The 27,281-nt window shown below is 39.5% G+C and overlaps 1 protein-coding gene across 1 annotated transcript in view; it reads right to left on the reverse strand.

Annotated features, from left to right (window-relative positions):
* PTPRO (protein tyrosine phosphatase receptor type O) overlaps positions 1–27,281 on the reverse strand; it is a 299,435-nt gene that overhangs the window by 97,103 nt on the left and 175,051 nt on the right. Inside the window, exons 4-10 of the mRNA XM_055396316.2 lie at positions 25,688–25,840; positions 18,732–19,175; positions 16,769–16,930; positions 12,443–12,639; positions 3,638–3,758; positions 3,108–3,301; positions 1,690–1,801 (exon numbers count right to left, since the gene is read on the reverse strand). Of these exons, the coding sequence (XP_055252291.2) occupies positions 1,690–1,801; positions 3,108–3,301; positions 3,638–3,758; positions 12,443–12,639; positions 16,769–16,930; positions 18,732–19,175; positions 25,688–25,840 (1,383 nt within the window). The remainder of the gene's footprint in view (positions 1–1,689; positions 1,802–3,107; positions 3,302–3,637; positions 3,759–12,442; positions 12,640–16,768; positions 16,931–18,731; positions 19,176–25,687; positions 25,841–27,281) is intronic.

Consider the following 27,281-nt stretch of genomic DNA (forward strand, 5'->3'; position numbering starts at 1 on the left):
ACAGACTGCTCATCTAGGCAAGTAGCTTGCTTACTAACCAAAGTTTATGTATGCAGACTTGCTTTGTCCACCTAAACAGTCATCTCATGATTTCTGCCACTTCCCAGGTGGTTCCCAGCTTTGAAAGGCACACCTAAACCACTTGGGTCCAGAACTCCAAATCCTATTAATACTTCATTTCTGATGTCACCCCTCGGAGACACCACAGAGACTCTGTCCAGGTAGTTTCCGGACACTGCAGTGAGTTCTAAGACAATTAGCTTTGTCCAATTAGCCACCTGTTAGGCAATATTTTCAGTCTTACTGGTGAGAAAATAGAAATTCAGGATCCTTAAGCTAATTTGCTCAAAGTTCTGTAGCTGGAAATTAGCAAGGTCAGATCTGCTCAATAAGTGATCAGATGTGAAGTCTGGGCTTTTTCTAGACAGCTGCTCCTTCTGACAAGGAAAGAGCATTCTCAGACTATTTGTTTCAATCAAGTTAAGTGTATGAATTACTGACACAGTGAAGTTTAATTATAATTAAATATGTGATTATTAATGCAGTCAAAAAGCCTAACACAGGGCTTGTCAAATAATTGGCATTTTCTCTTTTTATGGTGGCCTTTTACTCTCCTACTCTAATATTACTACTAACATCTGGAACAAAGGAAGTACCAGACATTGGCCAGTAAAGAAAAGTTAACTGTATAAAAGAAAAGCAGTGAACTATGTAAGTTAACTGTATAAGAATCCACAAGATTACTATCTTTCCATTGTTTTTTAATTGATAAATCTCAAGCCTAAAAAACTAGCTGTCCAGTGAGGGAAATATTTTGACAAAGTTATTCTTTATCTAAACAATATTTTTCTTTTCTCAGTATAACTCTAATGACAGCTTTGCAGTCCCATCAAAAGATCTTCATCAATCTTAGTTCAGACAACAAGGATTACTGTTCTTGGTTAAATTTCTTCTCTATTGCTACCTCTGCCCATCTCTGCTATCTCTGCAATATGTGAACTATTAACACATAATTTAAGGTTCTGAGGATCCATCACTAATAGTATTGTAAGTACTTTAAGTCTGGGCCATGCATTTTGCTAAATAGCTTATTTAATTGGGATGTAATAATAGATAACAGTAACAGATAATACATAATATTATTATCCTTATTTTACAACTGAAAAAACCTGAGGCTTAGAAGAATTGCTGAAGTTTACAGGTAGAAGGCAGCAAAGTTGTGACTCATACCCAAGTCTACAAGTCTGCAAGCCTGTTTTAATTCCTGCCATGGACAATACTGCAGTCAGCCTGTGACTTTACGAATGGCTTAATTAATAAGGAAATGGAGGCACTCTTGCAAATACAATTATCAAATGGATAAAATCAATTGAGTGCGGTGTGAAGCTGAAAGCTCTGCCTGTTACATCTCGAGTCTAATCAATTCCAAACAGTGGTGCATAAATCAAGGGCAGTGACTCAGGATAAAAAGAAATCAAGGACAGTAACTCAGAGTAAAAAATGGATCTTAATTTTTAAAGGTTATCATTTAAGCAAATTATGAACTTTCAGAATCAAGTGTATCATCTTCCATGAAAGTGATGTTCAATCGGTCCTGGGTGAAGGACTGGCATTTTCTGGAGATGAGCCCTTTCAGAACTTCATCAAAGTAAGCATCTGTTCTCATGGGCCCACTTCCCACACACTCACCTGTTATGAAGCTTATAGTGGAGCTGTCACAGCAGCTGAGTTCCGGGTCTCCCCACGTTACCATGGTAACTCGAAAGTTGTAGTACCATGCTGGCAACAGATTCGCTATCCTCTAAAAAAAGCAAGAAGAAAAAGACCCAGAAGGAAAATCATATTTTTGGAGTAGAGTTATATGTTTCTCTTAGGCTATGAAAAATGAGAAATTTTTAATTTCCTCTCTGTGCCTTTGGGAGGCCTCCCTAGAGGTTCAGTGGTAAAGAGTCCACCTGTCAATGCAGGAAACGCGGCTTCAATCCCTGGGTTGGGAAGATCCTCTGGAGAAGGAAATGGCAACCCACTCCAGTACTGCTGCCTGGGAAATCCCATGGACAGAGGAAACTGACTGCCTACAGTTGATTTTGTACTTCTCAAATTTTCCATTAAAATATTCTCTTTGGAATGAAGTGAGATGTAAATAAAATAATACACATAAATTTAACACAATTTAAAAAATTATTCGAAGATACAGACTGAAAATGGGTTTTCATTTGCAGTTTCTTAAATTACACAAGTGAACTGGTACTTATTTGTAAGTGACTGGATGGACATATCTTCCTATTTCTAAGACGTGATCTTTCACAATTCTACATTCTCTCATCTTGGACTGTTAGCATGTGTCCATACTGGGTGGCAATCGTGAGAGGTGCCAACTGAGTAGTGGACAGTTGTTTGCTTTCTGTGTGACCAGTAGAAAACCTGTAATTCTAAAATTATTTCAGTCTCAGAAAGAGCAATCTTTACCTGCTCATTTGAAGAACATCGCTAATGGTCTGACATTGCAGGTATTTAACTGATTTGTTGATGTCAAGAATAGTCATCACTCAAGTTAAGCAGTGTCCACTCACTACTGAATAACTAAAGGAAAACGTGTTTTCTGTCTTAGGAGTAGAAAGAAACAATAAGCATGTGATGTGCTTAGTTGCTCAGTCATGTCCAACTCTTTGTGACCCCATGGACTATAGCCCACCAGGCTCCTCTGTCCATGGGGATTTTCCAGGCAAAGAATACTGGAGTGGGTTGCCATGCCCTCCTCCAGGGGATCTCCCCCACCCAGGGATGCAACACAGGTCTCCCACATTGCAGGCAGATTCTTTAGCACCTGAGCCACCAAGGAAGCAAGCATGTGAAAGGTCTACTAAACTGAGGATTAGCAAATACACTCAATTAAGAGTGAAAGCCAGTTTCACACAGTTTTCTCTCTCTCTCAAAATACAAAAATAAAATTAAGAGCTAAAACAATCCCAAACTTGAAAGTAGTAAGTTACTTGCATGTGTTTACAAATGATCTAGTTTACAGACATAATAATTTTTGCAGACACATTTAGTACGTGAATGCATGTTGACACAGGAAAATGTGACAGCTGGTTAAGGAAAATTACCACTGAGGCAGTTAAGGAGACAGTCGCTGCTATTTCATAGTAGGTTGTCCATTCTGATGTCATTGTTGTAGGGTTGAAATAAAACATTTCGACCACATATTTTCTGAACACTCCTAAGTAAGGTCTGGTCCAGCTCAAAACCACTGCTGTAGGACCCAGGGGATAGAGCATCAAATCTTTTATTCCGGTTGGAACTAAGAAGAAGGGAGGGGAGTGAAAAAAGAAAGTCAAGAAGGAATGTTTAATATCTTAACAATGGCTTCACAGTCTTATTTACTGACTGACTAGGTATTTCACTTTTTTGATACAGTCATTGAAAACTAACCATATTTGCCTGAGATTTTCCTAAGTAATGAATGCTAAGGATGCCTTCCAGGTATACAGTTGTGGTCATTAATTACTATCAAGGTTGAATATTGGGTGAACAAGTATGGGCCTCCCATAACTGATGAAAATGACTCCAACTTAGACATGGCACCCCTCTAAACAGTACTCTGATAAAGGTATTTTTCTCGCGGCTGGCAACTTACCAATAGCAAATGTCACAGGATCTGAAGGTGGTCCAATCAAAGGGCCTTTTCTTAGGTACATCACAACCTGGTACTGGGCACCAGGAACGAGATTTTCAATAATAGATTTGCTTGAGTTCACCTTTAAACCAAACGCCCAATAAGATCTATTTAGAACTGGGTTTTCAGCATGTAACTCAGAGGATAACATTGTATTCAGGGACATTGCAAACTCACAAATGCCTTTGAAACCCAGAAGCCTTTATTCATGCTGAGGAAGGTCAAGTTTCAACATTAGGATGATTTATAGTTTATGAAAAGGCTGAAGGGAACCCAGAACATTCAAATTCTATGGTGGATTTAATAAGCCTTGTGAACTGCTCTATACCCATCAATGTCAATTGTAATTATGTACACTAGAGACACATCAGCCTCTAACCAAAATCAAATCAGCAATAAAATAAGGATAGTCTGACATCCTAAATTGTAGTGTCAGCTGATTACATACAAAGATGAGTGCAGGAATGTCTTTAGTCTCTCAACACTTAGAAGCATAAAATATCTAATTATAGTGATAGAAATGACCTCAGAGATTATCTAGTCCAAATCTCTCATTTAGTAGATCAAGAAAGTAAAGATAGAGAATAGCCAAGGTCACACATGTGGATCAGTGTTGGGACTGGAAGCCTAGTATTGTGACCTCCACGCCATGATATGGGCCAAGCACCAAGACACAGCAGCAAGCACTTTACAAGGCTACTGTGACAACCTGCCGAGACTGAATCAGGAAGAAAAACCGGAATAGACTGATCACTAGTAGTGAAACTGAATTTGTAATTAAAAAAAAAAATCTCCCAGCAAGTAAAGTTCAGGACTGGACAGCTTCACAGGGGAATTCTGCCAAATATATAAAGAGAAGTTAATACCTATCCTTCTCAAACTATTCCAAAAATTGAAGAAGATAGAACATTCTCAAATTCATTGTACAAGAATGTACCATTACCCTGATACCAAAACCAAGACAGAAAATTACAGGCCAGTATCTTTGATGACTATAGATGCAAAAATTCTCAACAAAATATTAGCAAACTGAATTCAACAATACATAAAACGGATCAGACACCATGATCAAGTGGGATTTATTCTACTACTGTTTTATTTCTTTAAAACACATTTTAAGTGATAAAACTAATAGTGCTCATTGTTAAAATTAATCACACTGTAGAAGAGCAAATGAGGTCAATTTGTAGTATTTCTGGTCTCCTCCCACCACTTCCCGCATTTTGGCGGACAGTCTTCTAGACCTTTCTTGATACATATATCCATAAACAATTAAGTATTGAGCCATACAGGTGTTATACCATAAATATTGCTCCAAACTTTTCTCTTAAACTTAACAACCATTGTAAACGTATGAACATACCTGCCGATCTAACCTGCTTTCATTTAGAGTATTTAGAATAACACACAGAGTGTAGATTGTTTCAGGGTGATGGTAAAGTTTCTTTGGTTTGATAATATTTTAGGGAGTGGTTGATTCTAATTATTCAAATGACTTCCTGGAATTATAACCACTTAAATATGCTATCCTAATAAATTCCTCCCAGGAAAATTATACTGCCTTAAAAAAATAAGAACCAATAACGTGTATATATATCACACTACTAAAAAATTGAGAAGAGGGCAAATGATATTGCAATTGACTTAAGTCACAAATTATTGATATAAATACTAATTTCCCCCTACTTTTAAAATATTTACTGGGGCACCTGCTGCTGCTGCTAAGTCACTTCAGTTGTGTCTGACTCTGTGCGACCCCATAGACAGCAGCCCACCAGGCTCTGCCGTCCCTGGGATTCTCCAGGCAAGAACACTAGACTGGGTTGCCATTTCCTTCTCCAATGCGTGAAAGTGAAAAGTGAAAGTGAAGTTGCTCAGTCGTGTCCGACTAGTAGTGACCCCATGGACTGGAGCCTACCAGGCTCCTCCGTCCATGTGATTTTCTAGGCAAGAGTTCTGGAGTGGCTTGCCATTGCCTTCTCTGCCATCACTTCTATTCCTTTCTGCCTTTTCCTTTATCCTGGACCTGGTTAGGGGTGGATTGGAGGTGGGCAGGGGAAATGTTCCTATACTAGTGCTAAGTCACTTCGGTCATGTCTGACTCTTTTGCAACCCTATGACCATAGCCTGCCTGGCTCCTCTGTCCATGGGATTCTCCAGGCAAGAATAGTGGAATGGGTTGTCATTTCTTACTCCAGGGGATCTTCCCAACAAAGGGATCAAGCCTGCATCTCTTACTTCTCCTTCATTGGCAGGCGGGTTCTCTACCACTAGCACCACATGGAGAGCCCCAAGTAGTAATACTCTGCTTACTAAATAACATGTTTCATTCTCTAGAGGATTACTCCACACTCCTCCCCCAATTTTCACCCCATCTTTGCATTCCAGTATTTCCTCTCTCTCATTTCTGACTGGCTTTATCTCCATTCCAGAGAATTCAGTCCAGCCCAATGCATTTCCATCTAGGCCCTGGCCCTATCCTTTCTCTGCTAAAGAAATGGAGGAAAGATACACCATAGAGCATAGGAAATATAAACAAGGAGGTTAAACTAGATGAGAGTTCTTTTAAGTCTGAAATGGTCTTCTCTTTTTCTTTGGCTGAACCACATGGCTTCCAGGATTTTAGTTCCCCAACCAGGGATTGAACCTGGGTCCTGGCAGTGGAAGTTTGGAATTCTAACCACTGGACCACAAGGGAATTCCCCAGAAATGGTCTTATATATATAATGGAATCCTCTTTCTATGACATCTTTCTGTACACTTATTATAGCTACTTAGTTTCTATGGAGAATCTCTAGAACCTCTTCATCTTCTTCCCTTGACACAAAAAGTATTCAGTTAGGTCTGCATAATAATAAAAGTTAATTTCTAGCACACCTTACTATGTTCCAAATATTGCATTAAGCATCAAGTCCTCTTATTTTTATTACAGCTCTATGAGGTAGGATATGCTTCTCCTTCTATTACAGATTCAGATGGTAAGACTTAGAAAGAAACTCAGAGCTGGTAGCTGCTAAAATCAGGTCTGAAACTCAATTCTGTTTGAGTCCAGAGTCTCTGCTTTTAGTCAACACTTGATGAACGGTGAGGATGACTTTCCCCTAGTGTATCATCTGTAATGCACAAGAAAAAGTTCTCTCCTGGAAGTCAAATCACTTGAGATGGGGTCTCAGCTCTGATGCTAATCAGTTGTGTGACTGCAGGCAGGTCCCTTCAATATTCAGCCTCTTAGCTCTATCATTTCCTCATTTGTAAAGCTAACAGACTGACTGATGGGTCTTTCTTTCTGATTTAGTCACTTAGTTATTACACACTCCTGTAAATTGTCACCAAACACGTATGGACCAAGCAGACCACATGTAAAAATAAATGTACATTGGGACTTTCCTGGTGGTCCAGTGGTTAAGACTCCATGCTTCCACTGCTGGAACACAGGTTTGAGCCCTATTTGGAGAACTAAGATCCCATATGCCATGTGTGAGGATAAAAATTTTAAAAATTGAAAAAAGAATGGATCTGGCCTTTAGAAGATAATAAATATACATCCATATATTACACGATGCTTCTTTGATCTGAAATTCATGATTGTGTGTGAGTCTTTGGAGAGTCCTTTATATGACACTGAGCACTGGCTTTACTATGCTCACTATAGTGACACAGGCTTATTAGTGAATAGAACTACAATGTTTGTTAGCGGGGATGTATTACAAAACTCTCTTTCTCATGACTATTCACATATGAACTCACACAAAACAGCAACCAGACATGAAGTACATATACTTAATGAGGACAAATTCAAATCGAGAGGTACCAAGGGGCTTCCCTGGTGGCTCAGATGGTAAAGAATCTGCCTGCAATTCAGGAAACTTGGGTTTGATCCCTGAGTCAGGAAGACCCCGTGGAAGGGAATGGCTACCCACTCCGGTATTCTTGCCTGGAGAATTTCTTCGACAGATGAGCCTTGTGGGCTACAGTCCGTGGGGAATGCAAAGAGTCAGACATGATTGAGCGACTTTCACTTCACTTTACTTCAAGATAACTACATGAAAGGCTAGACTCTAAGCTTCATGAAATCAAGGGGCTCAGATCAAATTTGTTTTTATTTCTAGCATCTCACACAGAACCTCCTAGAAAAGAAATCAATGAAACTGTGGGGAGGAGCAGGGATCTCATGGATGATGGTAATCGGTAAAGCAGTGACCCTGTGGTACAGGGGATGAGATGATGGTAGAGAAAAGGTAGGGAGAGAGAAAGTGTGAGAGGATAAAACATTGTGGTTAATTATTCATCTGTGTTTGACTTTAGAATCACTTTAATTCTTGAGCTGCATTTTGAATTTTCGATTTAACATAATCACCATACCACTGAAAAGAGAATTGAAGAAATGTTATAATTTCTTTCCCTCTGGATAATGGCTGCTCTAAGAAATAACCTAAGTCAGACCAGTGTTGGTGACAGCATATTCTGGATTTCTCTCTAGACCAGTTTTTGAGATTTTTGAACTGATGTTTCCTTCTTTGAAAATATACGTATGTGTGTGATGATGATGATGTAATGATGTAATACTAACACAATCCTCTTGTGGTAACTGAGATAACACCTAGAACAGTGGTCTAGTTTCTGCCTGCTACTTTCCCTCCTTGCCTACAATCTTCAATAGTTTCACGTTTGTGTTTCAAAGAAGCCACTGTCAGCAAGCACTTCGACCAGACTTTTCTGGTTCATATATAATTTACAATATCTTTCTACACTTTTAGCCTTTGGTTTCTATGTATATGGAGGAGGAAAAGGCAACCCACTCCAGTATTCTTGCCTGGGAAATCCCATGGATAGAGGAGCCTGGCCAGCAAGAGTTCATGGGGTCACAGAAGAGTCACAGGGTCGCAAAGAGTTGCACACAACTAAGCGAGTGAGAAACAGATTTAAGGGACTAGATCAAACAAAGCACCTGATGAACTATGGACAGAGGTTCATGACACTGTACAGGAAACAGGGAACAAGACCATCCACATGAAAAAGAAATGCAAAAAAGCAAAATGGCTGTCTGAGGAGGCCTTGCAAATAGCTGTGAAAAGAAGAGAAGCCAAAAGCAAAGGAGAAAAGGAAAGATATACCCATTTGAATGCAGAGTTCCAAAGAATAGCAAGGAGAGATAAGAAAGCCTTCCTCAGTGATCAGTGTAAAGAAATAGAGGAAAACAATAGAATGAGAAAGACTAGAGATCTCTTCAGGAAAACTAGAGATACCAAGGGAACATTTAATGCCAAGATGGGCTCAATAAAGGACAGAAATGATATGGACCTAACAGAAGCAGAAGATATTAAGAAGAGGTGGCAAGAATACACAGAAGAACTGTACAAAAAAGATCTTCATGACCCAGATAATCACAATGGTGTGATCACTCACCTAGAGCCGGACATCCTGGAATGTGAAGTCAAGTGGGCCTTAGAAAGCATCACTACGAACAAAGCTAGTGGAGGTGATGCAATTCCAGTTGAGCTATTTCAAATCTTAAAAGATGATGCTGTGAAAGTGCTAAACTCAATATGCCAGCAAATTTGGAAAACTCAGCAGTGGCCACAGGACTGGAAAAGGTCAGTTTTCATTCCAATCCCTAAGAAAGGCAATGCCAAAGAATGCTCAAACTACCTCACAATTGCACTCAATTCACACACTAGCAAAGTAATACTCAAAATTCTCCAAGTCAGTCTTCAGCAATACCTGAACCATGAACCTCCAGATGTTCAAGCTGGTTTTGGAAAAGGCAGAGGAACCAGAGATCAAATTGCCAACATCCGCTGGATCATTGAAAAAGCAAGAGAGTTCCAGAAAAACATTTATTTCTGCTTTATTGACTATGTCAAAGCTTTTGACTGTGTGGATCACAATACACTGTGGAAAATTCTGAGAGATGGGAATACCAGACCACCTGACCTGCCTCTTGAGAAATCTGTATGCAGGTCAGGAAGCAACAGTTAGAACTGGACATGGAACAACAGACTGGTTCCAAATAGGAAAAGGTGTACATCAAGGCTGTATATTGTCACCCTGCTTATTTAACTTACATCCAGAGTACATCATGAGAAACGTTGGGCTGGATGAGGCACAAGCTGGAATCAAGATTTCAGAAAGAAATATCAATAACCTCAGATATGCAGATGACACCACCCTTATGGCAGAAAGTAAAGAAGAACTAAAGAGCCTCTTGATGAAAGTGAAAGAGAAGAGTAAAATGTTGGCTTAAAGCTCAACATTCAGAAAACAAAGATCATGGCATCCGGTCCCGTAACTTCATGGCAAATAGATGGGGAAACAGTGGCTGACTTTATTTTTTGGGGGCTCCAAAATCACTGCAGATGGTGATTGCAGCCATGAAATTAAATGACGCTTACTCCTGGGAAGGAAAGTTATGACCAACATAGACAGCATATTAAAAAGCAGAGACCTTTATCAACAAAGGTCTGTCTAGTCAAGGCTATGGTTTTTCCAGGAGTCATGAATGGATGTGAGAGTTGGACTATAAAGAGGGCTGAGTGCCGAAGAATTGATGCTTTTGAACTGTGGTGCTGGAGAAGACTCTTGAGAGTCCCTTGGGCTGCAAGGAGATCCAACCAGTCCATCCTAAAGGAGATCAGTCCTGGGTGTTCATTGGAAGGACTAATGTTGAAACTGAAACTTCAATACTTTGGTCACCTGATGCGAAGAGCTGACTCATTTGAAAAGACCCCGATGCTGGGAAAGATTGAGGGCAGGAGAAGAAGGGGACGACAGAGAATGAGATGGTTGGATGGCATCACCAACTCAATGGACATGAGTTTGGGTAAACTCCGGGAGTTGGTGATGGATAGGGAGGCCTGGTGTGCTGCAGTCCATGGGGGTGCAAAGAGTCGGACATAACTGAGCAACTAAACTGAACTGAACTGAACTGAGAGACTAACACTAACACATGTATGTATAAGCTGTGTAACTTACACATTAGAGGGAAGAAGAAAAATCATACTTGAGAGCAGTCAAGTTCTAGTCATGTTCTGGGGCACAACACATTTTCTATCAATGTGAAGAGTCAGTCGTGCTGGGTACACTCAGGGAAGGAAGCTAATAAACTGCACAGTGAGCTGTGATGACTAGTTAATCTGTTTAGCGTGTTTACTCTTTAATTCAAGCCGAGTGGGTAGCATCTTCTTCATGCTGGGCTTATCTCAGCTCTCTAGGGCTTTAGAGAGCTCCAAAGGCCATGATTCCTGAATTCATCTTCTTAATTTAAAATTTCTCACCCTTTGAATTACACTAAATGTCTGATTTTCATGGAATAAATGGAAACACTCCAAATAGGTTCCACACCACAAACACCTGTTTTGAGTGCATATTCTATTTCCAGCATACTCCACATAAATTAATAATTAAACATTTTTTGCCTTTAGGCGAGAAAAGATTGTGTTTGAAATAATGTATATTAATGCATATATATGGACTTTAGAGAGATGGCACAGATGAGCCTGTCTGCAGGTCAGGAATAGAGAAGCAGGAGTAGGGAATGGCTACATGGACATGGGGTGGGGAGTGTGAGATGAACCGAGAGAACAGCACTGACATATATACACTCCCATATATTAAACAGACAACCAGTGGGAAGCAGCTGTATGGCCCAGGGAGCTCAGCTGGATGTTCTGTGATGATCTAGAGGGGTGGGGTGGGGGGAGGTGGTGGAGGGAGGTTTAAGAGGGCGGGGATATATGTATACATATAGCTAATTCAGTTCATTGTACAGCATTAACTAACACAACATTGTAAAGCAGTTACACTCCAATTTTAAAAGTGTTGTGTTTTTAAGACACTATGAATCAATTTCTTTGATCTTATGAAAAAAAAAAAAAGTAAAATCAGGTTTAGGAAAATAGGACTGGGCTGCAGGCTTCCAGTGGATGCATTCAGGGCGTCTGAGAGCAAAGTCTGCTTAGATGCCCAGGTTGGTGGTTTCATTCAGAACTGATGACTGGGCATGGCAGTTCATTCTGGTAGCCATGCCCCGAACTACAGATTCCCAGGTTTCTCCACTTGCCCCCACCTACCCCTTTCGCTCAGCTAACTGCTATTTATCCTTTAAAAGTCTTCATTTATACTAGTGAGGGGATCGTTTTTCACTTTATGTCCTTGAAATTTTTTAATTGTTTTTTTCAGTGAGCATGTATTACCTTTATAGTTAAGACAACAAGAAAAAATGGAAAAAAAGAAACTGCACCAAGGACATCAAATCTCCCCTAAACCTCTGCTTCCTGTCTCCTCCCCTAGAAGGTAAATTTCTTCTGATCATTTTTCAAATCCTCTTGCCCCAATCCATATTTATTCATGCCCTTCTTTCTGTGAATTCAAATAGCCCCACCATCACTTACTTTCAGCCTAGGTCTTATACTCTGCAGTAATAACACGTATTCTTACTATTGCTCTCTCTAGACTATAAACTCAGCAAGAGCAGGATGTGTAAAACTCATCTAGGTTCCCACCATCTCCTCCAGTACCCAGCACATCATAGGTGCTTAGGATATGTTCTTGAATGAGGAATGGAAGTAAAAGGAAGTTGGTAGTTCTAAGAGAGAAAAGGAAGGTGACTGTGATTGCAGAGCCTTGTGCACTGACTTTCTGGCTCCTGTATCCGTGATGCACCAGGGAGACCTTGGCACAGCTGCTTGCCATGGTGGCACCCTCGTATCTCCGGTGAAGCTGGGCTGCAGTCGGCGAATGAGCCCGACTGCCCTTCCTTTCCTTTACCTGAGTGCAGTACTGCTTTTCCAGCCTCTGGCTCTCCTTTTGTTTCTGGCAGGTGAGTGACACCACAGACACGATGGTGCCATTGTAGTTCTCTTGGGGAGACGTCCAGGACATCAAGGCAGTGGTTGAGCTTAGAACATGGACACTCACATGCTGGGGTTTCTCCGTGAGTTCTTCAATCCATTCTCCTGAAGGACCTGGATGTCAAATCAGAGCACAGAGGAGGTTTCATGCTGAGCGGGTTGAGATGGACTATAGTTCTAAAACTCATGCTGTTTTTCTTTTGCCCTTACAAAGACATTCCAAGTCAGACTGGCAGCCAGACTGGCAAGTCTTCATATAATGTTAGCTACGGTCTCCACTGGGTGACCTCCCCATTGACCTAAGCAATAGCCTCGTGGCAGCAATGAAACCAATTTTACTGAGAGACAGAAGCTCCACTTCATTTATTACATGCCTCTGAGATTATTCTGGTAACTTCTACACCAGACAGAATTTACTTCTCTTTTAACAAAGAGTTTGTGTGGCAGTGTGGTTTCATAAGTGTTTGCGATTCTGTTGCTGTTAGGATCTTTGGGCTCTAGAAATAATTATGTTGAGATTCAAATTAGCCTCTACTGCAATCCTGTGAATAAAATTTTAAATTTGGTGACAGCAGGATCAAAGAGGCAGAGTGTGACTCCCTTAGAGAAGAAATAGGCAACAGACAGGCTCAATTATAGAAGCTGGTGGAAACCTGGGTGATAATTTGAGGACACGGTGGGATCCTCATTATAAAATATCTCCCTAAAAGTGCCCGCCATTAGCTTTGTTCTTTTAAATTTCCAAACTGGTTATTAGCACAGTGTCTGACACATAGTGAAGACCCAAGAAATGGTAAAGTGATTATTATCTCCTGAAAGTCCCTGTTAAAATGCAAATGTGCAACTTCTTTTATTTGCTTAGGATACATTTCTCAGTTCTCTCAATAAGAAGCTATATTCCTGGAGCCCAGGAAAAGGGGAGGAATAAGTGATTCTGCTGGGGAGGGCAGTCTCAAGCTCATGGGAAATGGGGCAAAGAAAATAAAAATAAGTGATAATAATAATTACAATGGCAAAGAGATGTAGCACTCACTGTTTACCAGGCTCTTTTAAGCTTAGTTACGTTTACATATTTTAATTCTTTAATTTTCTTAACTAAACTTATGAGATAAGTACTGGATCGATTTCAGTTTCAGGTGAGGAAACCGAGGCAGAGATCGAATAAGCAGAGCTGGGATTCACACACAAGAAGTCTGGTTTCAAAACCATGCTCTTAATCCCTGTGTGAAACTTCCTGGAACACTATGAAACTGTGAGAAGGGTGAATCTGGAAACAGGAAATTTGGCCCCAAACTCAGTTTTGCTCATTATTAGCGATACAACTTTGGGCAAATGACTTCTCTGATCTCAGTCACTGCATCTGTCAAATGGACAAACCATAGAACGTTAGGATTGGAAAGGACTTTAGAGTTTCAATGTGGGTTACTGATGGGGAAATTGGGGCCCAGAGATGTGAATGACCTGCCTAATGTCACAGCGTGAGTATTGAGAGACAACCTAGGATTCCTATCTTCTGGGTTGGGGCTTTGTGTCAACTTATCAAGATGCCATATTATTAGTCTACTTTACAAGACTGTTTCTGGGATCAGATGAGATTGTAATGTGTTAGAAAACTATCTAAATGTGAAGTGTTATTACTTTTACGAAGATCTGAGGTGGTGGGGGCAGAGAGAGAGAAGGTGGATGGAGGCAAAACAAATTCACTCATTTAATGGCTTTATAATATGATGGACCTGATAATCAACCCAAGGTAGTAGGTCGCTGCAGACTCCATGGAGATGGGCTCTGCTACTAAAGATTTCTAGAGTCTGATTCTCCTTCTCACACTAAGTGGCTAAACTTTCTGTGTCCAAGTATTTTTTTTTCCACCTAAAAATGGAGATAATAGCAAAGATCCCTTCAGAAGGCTTTTGGGAGACTAAGGTAAATTTCTAACTTAATTTTCATCTCTGAGGAAAGCCTTCAAAACTACATAAATACAATATCCTTGTAAAATCAAAGGTATATGCATAGTACACCTGAATAACTCATTCCTACAGAACAGAATATCTGAAGCTCCAAACAGTTTATTGGTAAAGAAACGGCAAAATTTCTAGTACTATATTTTCCTAAATGAATATTAACATGCATCTCTTCAAAAGAATCATATTTGTGAGCAATTCTGACATTCTCAGCAGTTCTGGTCAGTTTGTATCTCTAAGAATAGAGTGCCTATCACTGGAAAGTGAGTCAATAAATATTTGTCGAATGTACATCAGAAATAATACATAAGCAAAGAGTATAACCTCAACTTAGGGTTTTATTATGTGGCATGAAAAACAAGAGGTACACAAATAAAATTCATCTAGAAAAATATCACACTCCGATAAGCTCTGTACTGTAAAGAATCTGCCTGCAATTCAGGAGACCTGGGTTCAATGCCTGGGCCAGGAAGATCCCCTGGAGAAGGGAATGGCAACCCACTCCAATATCCTTGCCTGGAGAATCTCATAGACAGAGGAGCCTGGTAGGGTACAGTCCATGGGGTCACAATGAATTGGATGCGATTGACTGACTAACACTTTCACTTCATTTTCAAACACAGTAGAAATTCAGAGCAGGGAAGAGCTAATGGCCTGAACAGTTGTGGGAGTTTTCCTGGGACTTGCAGTGGGTCTCTGCTGTCAGACAAGGGAATCTCTGGGTTAATGAAACATTTTTAACCTCATGGGAAGAACTCAATACTAAACTTTGCTTTCATTCTCAAATGATGCCATGTCAAAGATCTCCTGTAACTGAAAGGCATGCACGGTGATCACGGATATTTTTTCTGCTTGTGTAGTGGGTATTTCAAGCCTTTTTGCCACTGGTGACATTTTTGGTTTCCTAGGAAAACTTGTTATACAGGGTATTTTCAACATTTTTAGGCTGCTAAATAAACTGATTTCTCTCCTCTGCCCTCCTCCTTTTTATCTCGCCTGTCTGTTTGAGGGTCATTTAATGAAAGGTGGTCTTTTGTCTTTGGAGGAGGAAATAACATATGGGGATCATCCTTCTCGGAATGAAGTTTTTATCCATTGCCTTCTGTTTTTGTTTTTTTTCTGCTGATCAGAGGCACATTTAACTCCAGATAAGCTAGGAAACAGATTTTTGGCCTGAGGAGAAGGGGACGACCGAGAATGAGATGGCTGGATGGCATCACCGACTCTGTGGACATGAGTTTGAGTAAACTCCGGGAGTTGGTGATGGACAGGGAGGCCTGCGTGCTGTGATTCATGTGGTCGCGGAGAGTCAGACACGACTGAGCGACTGAACTGAACTGAACTAAAACTGAACTGAAACTTCTGGTAAGCATAGTCAGATTAGCAGAAAACATTACCGACATACATTATTTGTGTAGCTTTTTGAGGCTAGTTATTGGCCTGCTATTATCCCTGATGGAATCAGTAGAAGCTGCCCAAAGACTTGATATTGATGTTTTCATGATGCTATAACTTCATTGTTGTTGTTCAGTCATTAAGTCGTGTCTGATTTCTTGGGACCCCATGGGCTGTAGCTCACCAGGCTCCTCTGTCCCTGGGGTTTTCCAAGTAAGAATACAGGATTGGGTTGCCATTTACTTCTCCAGGAGACCCTCCTGACCCAGGGATTGAACCTGGGTCTTCTGCATTGCAGGTGGATTCTTTATCATCTGAACCACTAGGGAAGTCCCATGCTCTATCTTCAGTTCAGTTCAGTTCAGATAAGTCGCTCAGTTGTGTCTGACTCTTTGCGACCCCATGAATCACAGCACGCTAGGCCTCCCTGTCCATCAATTTGTGCTAATTTTTGGAGAGACCACCTAGGTCTTACTACATTTGAATCTCTGTGTTTCTTTCAAGTTCCCCAAACTCAACACTATAATGAGACTTTTCACACAGTTCAAAAATACCAGTTTTCATTATGGCTTCAAATTCTAAACTCTGTGTCCATGTCCTTGGAGAGTTTGTTACCACTAGTGCGAAAGGTCAGTTTAACAAATGTTCAATTATCTCAATAATAAAAAAAGTCCTGAAGTTAAATCCCTGGGTAGGTTTGCTACTATGAAACATACATATATTTTCTCTGCCGTCAAAAATCGCACGGATTTGGGCCTCTCATGACCTTGAAGAATTCTCAGGGTCTCTAAGGTTTGATGAATAATTGATGCTTGAGCATCATTCATCTCATTGGATCCATTGTTCTAGCTTCTCCGTAAGTGCAAAATAATCTCTTTGGTACTTACTAATATAAAAACTGAGTGATTTTGCTGACTGACTGTTTCGAGTTTCGCAAGATCCTGAGGAACTAAAGGTTGTCACAGATAACTTATATTTCCCGGGCTCCTTCAGTTCTGCAACAAATTCATGTGCTTCTTCATCCACTGTCAAATATTCAGTAAAGTTTTCTAAATCATGTATAAAGAAGAGAATATATATTAATTGATATCTGGAGCAGCCTTGGCTATAGACAAGTCAATTAATATTTTTAATAAATATTTTCTTATTTTGCCTCTTTCCCTGTGTCGAGTTGAATTATATCTCCAAACTAAAATTACTGTGGAAAAAAAATGGCTAAGAGGTCAAATTGTTTTCTTACAGTACTTTAAAATAACTAAATTAAAATATGGTGCCTAAATCAATAAAAATATGGATACATACATACTGCATTCTTACATACTGTCCGTGAGTAAAATGATACACACAAAACGGAGGTATAATGTTAGGAGAATATAGCAATCATCAACTTTCTCATTTGGATATAAAGAATTAAAAGAAACAGTACCAAATGTTGTCTGAGTTCTTTGTGATAACATTAAATATCCATAAATGTCTTAAAATATATTAAATTATTTTCTAGTTAGAAATAATCCTTCTGACACATTATATTTTTGCTTCATTGGCTGACTTCCAGAAATTTTAAAAGTAAAAGTGATTTTTACATTGCTTCAAAGTCCATCTCCTGCTGCTTATTACTTCATTTGAAGTTGTTTTTTTTATCATTTGGTGACCAGAGTAGCCTTCAACAGAACAAACTGCAGTCAGATAAAAGCATAATTGAACTTTCATGGAAATAGGCATTACAAAATATTCTAAGTTATAAAATCCTATTTTCCAGAGACTATATCGAGGAAAAGAAAAATAAAAGACTTAGGGAACTTTAAAAAATATAGGCAATTTCAGGAAGATGATAAGACTTTTGACTCAAATAATTGTAAATGACAAAGGATTTCAATTTTATATAATACTTGGGTATCATTGGTTTCTCTATACTCCAATATAGAGGAATTCACAAATATTGTTTTTCATTCTATTGGATAAAATAGGGGCAAACAATATGTCATTTATGAGACTATATGATTTGAATGCCCTAGCATGTAACTAAGGCTGTCAATTTAACCTCAAATTTTGACAGCTTGACAACCTTTGCCACTCAAACTACTAGAGAGCAAAAATTGAAGTATGTCATTATAAAAACAAAACAACAAATAACTATGAAAATCTACCAAACAACAATTCAGATATGATTCATGACCCAAATTTACTGAATGCCATGGCCCTATTTTTCATAAAGTAATGGGTCAAATATAAAGAATGTCTCTGGGATGCTAAGTGAATACAATATATGTAATAAGGTAGCTAGGGTGGGAATACCAGTTGCTGTGTATTTTTATTCTACTACCGGTTCCTCTTTGGAAAAATGTGAGTTGAGCTGGTTCCAGGGGAGCACCCCCTGAGGGGCATAAGACTAGCCTGATAAGCAGAACACAGGTCTGTTACTCTAGGGAAAGTAGCCATGTTGTCAGCAAGATTCTTTTGTTCCATGCTTCACAAATTTGTGTACCTGGAAAACAGAACACTTCTCCAGAATATTCTGTAATTTGTGATGGTTAGAAATTTAATTCAAAATCTTTTCAAAGTTTCCTCAGTGGCCTGGGGGAGGTGAAACGTCAGCAATAAAATGTGTACAATTGCCTATGCTTGCGATGTGTGAACTACCCAAACCCGGTTCTGACCCAATCTGTTCATTTACGTTTTCTGGTTTCAGTCTGCCTTGGGATATTCAATACATTCTTCATTTTCTTTACCATTTTTCTTTATATCTTAACTGTCTACCTTCAGTCTTTCTTCCAAATGTAATTTTTTAAAGTTCCCATTTCCTTTACCTTTGCACCATTTCTTATGTCCTCTGATTTCCTAGTACTTTACCTTCTCTTTCTATGTGGATATGGAACCCATCAAAGGCAGTGGGTGGTTTTGGTGGTAACCAACTCAATATCATTTGTACAGGGAAAGAAGAGAAAGAGCTGGATGCTGATTTCTCCATCTCACTGAGGGTATTGTTACTTTCATATTCTGTGGGAAGCACACTGACAAATTCCTCTTCGCTTTCAGGAGTCGCAGATGCACTGTCCCACCAATACGGCTGGGATGTTGTTTCAAAATCACTGCTGTTAAAATCAGGCCAACCAGAAGAAATGTTGCCAGAGGGAATTTCAGGAGTGTCATCCGTAAAATGGAAGACTTTGTCCTTTCCCATTGTATCTTGTGATCTCATGAATGATTCCTCTGGGAAACTGCCACTCTCTTCTTCCCAGTTGCTTTTGTTCAAGTTCACTATACGAACTGAGATATTCCGAGGAGGATAAGGGGCTGTAAGAAAGAGAATTATCATTTTATGTATTTTTTAACTATTATAATGGATACTTTATTAATGAGTCAAACATAAAAATAGACTTAGAAAACAGAGTTTAATTGTACTTTTACATCAAGAACAAGTGTCGTTTCAAGTACATGTCTATCTAAGATTTTGTACATGATGTGCACACATTATCATATCATCAGTCACACTTCAAATACATTAAATATTGGTACTATGTTGGTGAAAGAGGTGACTGAACCGCTTCCAAAGTAGAGTTACACTCATATTTTTCAGCTTACCACAATCTCCTTTCTAAAAAACCGAATCTCTGTCACTAGATCTTTTTTACAATAAGGCAACTATAGTATTTTATAGCTTTCAAAACTAAAAATACTCCCGATGGCATAGTTGAACTTAGGAGAGTTGTGTGTCAAAATTACCTTTAGAAACTTTAACACACATGTTGCAAATATGGCTTCACTTCTAACCTCTCAAAATGAAAACTATAACTACAAAATACATTTATGAATTATGGAAGTATACTTTTCTAGTGGTAGAAAATTATGAAGGCCACTGCATGGTCTCTACCAGCAACAAACTCTACATATCTTTCAAATAGCAACTCAACACTCATCTCTTAGGAGCTTTTAATAAAAATTAATCTTTCTCTCTTTCATGCTGCTATATAACTTTGTGTGTACATGCTCAGTCACTTCAGTTGTGTCCGACTCTAATAATATTTATCGCATTCAGCCTTGAATGATTCTACGGTAGTTTGAGCATTCTTTGGCATTGCCTTTCTTTGGTATTGGAATGAAGACTGACCTTTTCCAGTCCTGTGGCCACTGTTGAGTTTTCCAAATTTGCTGGCATATTGAGTGCAGCACTTTCACAGCATCATCTTTGAAGATTTGAAATAGCTCAACTGGAATTCCATCACCTCCACTAGCTTTGTTCGTAGTGATGCTTTCTAAGACCCACTTGACTTCACATTCCAAGATGTCTGGCTCTAGGTCAGTGATCACGTTATCGTGACTATCTTGGTCGTGAAGATCTTTTTTGTACAGTTCTTCTGTGTATTCTTGCCACCTCTTCTTAATATCTTCTGCTTCTGTTAGGTCCATACCATTTCTGTCTTTTATCGAGCCCATCTTTGCATGAAATGTTCCCTTGGAATCTCTAATTTTCTTGAAGAGCTCTCTTGTTTTTCCTATTCTGTTGTTTTCCTCTATTTCTTTGCATTGATCACTGAGGAAGGCTTTCTTATCTCTCCTTGCTATTCTTTGGAAATCTGCATTCAGATGCTTATATCTTTCCTTTTCTCCTTTGCTTTTGGCTTCTCTTCTTTTCACAGCTATTTGTAAGGTCTCCTCAGACAGCCATTTTGCTTTTCTGCATTTCTTTTCCATGGGGATGGTCTTGGTCCCTGTTTCCTGTACAATGTCACGAACCTCCGTCCAGAGTTCATCAGGCACTCTATCTATCAGATCTAGACCCTTAAATCTATTTCTCACTTCCACTGTATAATCATAAGAGATTTGATTTAGGTCATATCTGAATGGTCTAGTGGTTTTCCCTACTTTCTTCAATTTCAGTTTGAATTTGGCAATAAGGAGTTCATGATCTGAGCCACAGTCAGCTCCTGGTCTTGTTTTGCTAACTGTATACAGCTTCTCCATCTTTGGCTGCAAAGAATATAATCAATCTGATTTCGGGGTTGACCATCTGGGGATGTCCATGTGTAGAGTCTTCTCTTGTGTTGTTGAAAGAGGTTGTTTGCTATGACCAGTGTGTTCTCTTGACAAAACTCTATTAGCCTTTGCCCTGCTTCATTCCGTGCTCCAAGGCCAAATTTGCCTGTTACTCCAGGTGTTTCTTGACTTCCTACTTTTGCATTCCAGTCCTCTATAATGAAAAGGACATCTTTTTTGGGTGTTAGTTCTAAAAGGTCTTGTAGGTCTTCATAGAACCGTTCAACTTCGGCTTCTTCAGCATTACTGGTTGGGGCATAGGCCTGGATTACTGTAATACTGAATGGTTTGCCTTGGAAACGAACAGAAATCATTCTGTCATTTTTAAGATTGCATCCAAGTACTGCATTTCGGACTCTTTTGTTGACCATGATGGCTACTCCATTTCTTCTAAGGGATTCCTGCCCACAGTAGTAGATATAATGGTCATCCGAGTTAAATTCACCCATTCCAGTCCATTTTAATTCACTGATTCCTAGAATGTCTATGTTCACTCTTGCCATCTCCTGTTTGACCACTTCCAATTTGCCTTGATTCATGGACCTAACATTCCAGGTTCCTATGCAATATTGCTCTTTACAGCACCAGACCTTGCTTCTATCACCGGTCACATCCACAACTGGGTATTGGTTTTGCTTTTGCTCCATCCCTTCATTCCTTCTAGAGTTATTTCTCCACTGATCTCCAGTAGCATACTGGGCACCTACCGACCTGGGGAATTCCTCATTCAGTACCCTATCATTTTGCCCTTTGATATTGTTCATGGGGTTCTCAAGGCAAGTATACTGAAGTGGTTTGCCATTCCCTTCTCACCAATAGCTGTTTAGTTGCTAAGTCATGTCCAACTCTTTGTGACCCCATGGATGTAGCCCATCAGACTCTTCTGTCCATGGGATGTCCCAGACAAGAATACTGGAGTGGGTTGCCATTTCCTCCTCCAGGGGATATTCCTGACCCAGGGATCAAACATGCAGGGATGTCTCCTGCATTGGCAGGCAGATTCTTTACCATTGAGCCTCCAGGGAAGCCCATGAGTGCCAATAGTACCTCTACCATTTTTGAGGTCAGGAAACCATTTCAGCAGACTTTGTCTTCATCTCTCCCAGTACTTTAAAAATCTCCCAGGTAAAAGATGCTCAACTAGTTTCTTTACTTGAATAATGAAAACTACAAGTAGAATCTTAGGTGTTGATGTGAGGTGAATAAAATATTAATATTTAGCTGAAATAGTTTCTTTGTTTTAGCCTAAAGAATGAGAATCATGACATCTTAGAATTTCAGACTGGCAGGGTCTGTTGATGATCTATCATAACCCATTCCCAATGTTTGTATGAATTGTTTCTCCTCATGCTTATCGAATACTTCAGCGTATTTGGGGTGAAAAATGTCAGTTATATTGGTATTGGTGATGAGTATTTAGCATGTGTGTATTTATTTTACCCATCCATTGTTTCACCTTCCTACCCATCTCTCTATCCATCCATCCAGTCATCCATCTATCCATCCTATGATTGTGCTTCATATTTGTGATGATACTAAAGCACGCCAAGTTTTAGGTGTATCTGAATCCCAACATTTTCTTTTAATAATCAGATAATCTATACTAGAACATCTCACATCTGTTCTTCTGCCATATGGTTATTATGTCATATTGTGGATTTACTGTTGTCTACTTTGCCAAACAGGTCCATTTAGTCAAGGCTATGGGTAGAGTTTTGTCAAGAGAATGCACTGGTCATAGCAAACACCCTCTTCCAACAACACAAGAGAAGACTCTACACATGGACATCACCAGATAGTCAACACCGAAATCAGATTGATTATATTCTTTGCAACCAAAGATGGAGAAGCTGTATACAGTTAGCGAAAACAAGACCAGGAGCTGACTGTGGCTCAGATCATGAACTCCTTATTGCGAAGTTCAGACTTAAATTGAAGAAAGTAGGGAAAACCACTAGACCATTCAGATATGACCTCAATCAAATCCCTTATGATTATACAGTGGAAGTGAGAAATAGATTTAAGGGACTAGATCTGATTGATAGAGTGCCTGATGAACTCTGGACGGAGGTTCGTGACATTGTACAGGAGACAGAGACCAAGACCATCCCCATGGAAAAGAAATGCAGAAAAGCAAAATGGCTGTCTGAGGAGGCCTTGCAAATAGCTGTGAAAAGAAGACAGGCGAAAAGCAAAGGAGAAAAGGAAAGATATAAGCATCTGAATGCAGAGTTCCAAAGAATAGCAAGGAGAGATAAGAAAGCCTTCCTCAGTGATCAATGCAAAGAAATAGAGGAAAACAACAGAATAGGAAAAACAAGAGAGCTCTTCAAGAAAATTAGAGATTCCAAGGGAACATTTCATGCAAAGATGGGCTCGATAAAGGACAGAAATGGTATGGACCTAACAGAAGCAGAAGATATTAAAAAGAGGTGGCAGGAATACACAGAAGAACTGTACAAAAAAGATCTTCACGACCAAGATAGTCACGATAACGTGATCACTGACCTAGAGCCAGATATCTTGGAATGTGAAGTCAAGTGGGCCTTAGAAAGCATCACTACGAACAAAGCTAGTGGAGGTGATGGAATTCCAGTTGAGCTATTTCAAGTTTTGAAAGAGGATGCTGTGAAAGTGCTGCACTCAATATGCCAGCAGATTTGGAAAACTCAGCAGTGGCCACAGGACTGGAAGAGGTCAGTCTTCATTCCAATCCCAAAGAAAGGCAATGCCAAAGAATGCTCAAACTAGCGCACAATTGCACTCATCTCACACGCTAGTAAAGTCATGCTCAAAATTCTCCAAGCCAGGCTTCAGCAGTATATAAACCGTGAACTCCCAGATGTTCAAGCAGGTTTTAGAAAAGGCAGAGGCACCAGAGATCAAATTGCCAACATCCGCTGGATCAAGGAGAAAGCAAGAGAGTTTCAGAAAAACATCTATTTCTGCTTTATTGACTATGCCAAAGCCTTTGACTGTGTCGATCACAATAAACTGTGGAACATTCTGAAAGAGATGGGAATCCCAGACCACCTGACCTGCCTCTTGAGAAACCTGTATGCAGGTCAGGAAGCAACTGTTAGAACTGGACATGGAACAACAGACTGGTTCCAAATAGGAAAAGGTGTATGTCAAGGTTGTATATTGTCACCTTGCTTATTTAACTTATATGCAGAGTACATCATGAGGAACGCTGGGCTGGAAGAAGCACAAGCTGGAATCAAGATTGCCGGGAGAAATATCAATAACCTCAGATATGCAGATGACACTACCCTTATGGCAGAAAGTGAAGAGGAACTCAAAAGCCTCTTGATGAAAGTGAAAGAGGAGAGTGAAAAGGTTGGCTTGAAGCTCAACATTCAGAAAACAAAGATCATGGCATCTGGTCCCATCACTTCATGGGAAATAGATGGAAAAACAGTGGAAACAGTGTCAGACTTTGTTTTTTTGGGCTCCAAAATCACTGCAGATGCTGATTGCAGCCATGAAATTAAAAGACGCTTGCTCCTTGGAAGGAAAGTTATGACCAACCTTGATAATATATTAAAAAGCAGAGACATTACTTTGCCAACCAAGGTCCGTCTAGTCAAGGCAATGGTTTTTCCCGTGGTCATGTATGGATGTGAGAGTTGGACTGTGAAGAAGGCTGACCGCCGAAGAATCGATGCTTTTGAACTGTGGTGTTGGAGAAGACTCTTGCGAGTCCCTTATACTGCAAGGAGATCCAACCAGTCCATTCTAGAGGAGATCAATCCTGGATGTTCATTGGAGGGACTGATGCTAAAGCTGAAACTGCAATACTTTGGCCACCTCATGCGACGAGTTGACTCACTGGAAAAGACTCTGATGCTGGGAAAGGTTGGGGGCGGGAGGAGAAGGGGACGGCGGAGAATGAGTTGGCTGGATGGCATCACCGACTCTGTGGACATGAGTTTGAGTGAACTCCGGGAGTTGGTGGTGGACAGGGAGGCCTGGCGTGCTGTGATTCATGGGGTCGCGGAGAGTCGGACACGACTGAGCGACTGAACTGAACTGAACTGAACTGATGGTTTTTCCCGTGGTCATGTATGGATGTGAGAGTTGGACTGTGAAGAAAGCTGAGCGCCGAAGAATTGATGCTTTTGGACTGTGGTGTTGGAGAAGACTCTTGAGAGTCCCTTGTACCCAAAGAGATCCAACCAGTCCATTCTGAGGGAGATCAATCCTGGATGTTCATTGGAGGGACTGATGCTAAAGCTGAAACTGCAATACTTTGGCCACCTCATGCGACGAGTTGACTCACTGGAGAAGACTCTGATGCTGGGAAGGGTTGGGGGCGGGAGGAGAAGGGGACGACCTAGATTAGATGGCTGGATGGCATCACCGACTCTGTGGACATGAGTCTGAGTGAACTCCGGGAGTTGGTGATGGACAGGGAGGCCTGGCATGCTGTGATTCATGGGGTCGCGGAGAGTCGTACATGACTGAGCCACTGAACTGAACTGAACTGAACTGACTTGATTCAGTTACTTACTTATAACTTTTGGTAATATCACATGCTTTTTTGATTCAAAGATTAAAAAATCTATGATTTCATTGACATATTTAAATTTTTTATTGAATATTTTGCTCAGTTCATTTTACATTGATAGAAAATTCATTTTAGATTATTGAAATATGCATTTTCTGAGTTCTGGAACAGAATTTTCCTTAGAATGACAGAAAGCATATATATAACAAAAACATATAATTTAATTATTTTTTCACTAAATTTGATTTTTCAAATGACTTACCAGTCCTATGCTGTTTGGGTTCGTGACTGACACCACTATACTCCACGAGAGTGCTTTTATTAAAAGTTGCCTCAGATACCAGCTGAAAGGTGATATTACTATAGCATATTCCTGGCAGCCAGTGATTAAACACTGTTTTTCCCTTAAAAAAATCTGAGAAAAAAAACAATTATATTAAATTTTTGGTTTTCTAAATGCCACACACTTCTAGAAAGTTCTGAACAATTATGACTATTAAATAATATTTCCTGCAACTTCTAGTATAGTCAGTAATAAAAAATTGATTTAAGGCTAGAGATGAAAATTGAAATTTTTAGACTCAAAGGCTTTTTATGCAAGAATTAGATACAATCAGAATTAAAATTTTATTATAGGAACATGTGGCATATTAAGTGGAAATGGTAACATATAGAAATTGTAGAGATTAGGTTTATGCTAATCATTTACTGTAAGATAAGAACCCAAGGTATTTTGCCAATTTATGACTTAGGAAAAAATATTTTTACAAGAAATGTTTTCACTAGACTCACTTGCAAAATATAGCCTATTTTTTAAAAAGAAAATGATTTGTCATTTGGCAAATGGGACCTTCCTGAAAAAAGAAGAAAATTTTTAAAATTGAATTTTATTTAGAAAATGGATTTTTTGGAAGATAATAATAAATTTAAAACCCCAATCCAAGTTGGAAAGAAATGAGGGAAAGGAACTAAAAATACCACTTATTGAATGAAAAGCCAAAAATAATTTGAAAAATTAATTAACTTAAAAAAAGAGAGCATACTAGTTAACATTTTTAAACTCATGGAATTCAACTCAACAGAAGTGTCAGTGATGCTTTTCAGTTATTTATAAACTTATATTTGCATGTGATCAATAAGCAAACAAGGTCCCAATTACTAATTTTCAGATAATCTGTTTTCACTGAAAACAAAGAATGCAGTAATAGAGTCTATTTTTGTTTATTTGATTTTTTTTTAAGTTTTAAAAAAACCTGTAGAGTTACTGCATGTATCTTAAACACTGTCTCATTAAAAAAAATAAAAAATCCATGGAAGATTCAGGAGTTTATAAAAGCAGCAAGTCAAAGTGGGATGTTTATGGGTATCATGCCTTAGGGGGTTGAGTAAGTAGCCTCTACCTGGTTTTCATTTACAACTAATCAACTTTGAGACCAGCATCTACACTCGGTGCAGATAATGTAGTGGTTCTGTGTCCTGAGAATATCTGTCTCTCCAGTTCAGTTCCCAAAACTGAATGTGCTCTGTCCTCTCCCTGTCCCTGTCCCACTTGACCCACTTCTGCCCTCCATTCTATTCAGAGAAATTGATCGGGTTTCTTTAGAAATTTTTAATTCCCCTGGACCCTCTTCTCTCTCTCTCTGACCACAAGATCCCCATCAAGCCAGTAAAAATAATGAAACCCATTTCTGTGTATTAATGCAATCATTTAACTAGTCATACAGATAGGAACTGAAAAGTATTGTCTTTAGCATTCAAGAATAATGTTGGACCATCTCCAAATGAAACTTTTTGAAAGACCCCCATCTAACTTCCCAGATCTGGAAATGCCCTAATGCACTCAGAAGGAAATGATT

Source organism: Moschus berezovskii, chromosome 6, assembly GCF_049115385.1.
Source record: "Moschus berezovskii isolate FMDL1 chromosome 6, NW_MosBer_1.0, whole genome shotgun sequence".
In the NCBI taxonomy this organism is placed as follows: Eukaryota; Metazoa; Chordata; class Mammalia; order Artiodactyla; family Moschidae; genus Moschus; species Moschus berezovskii.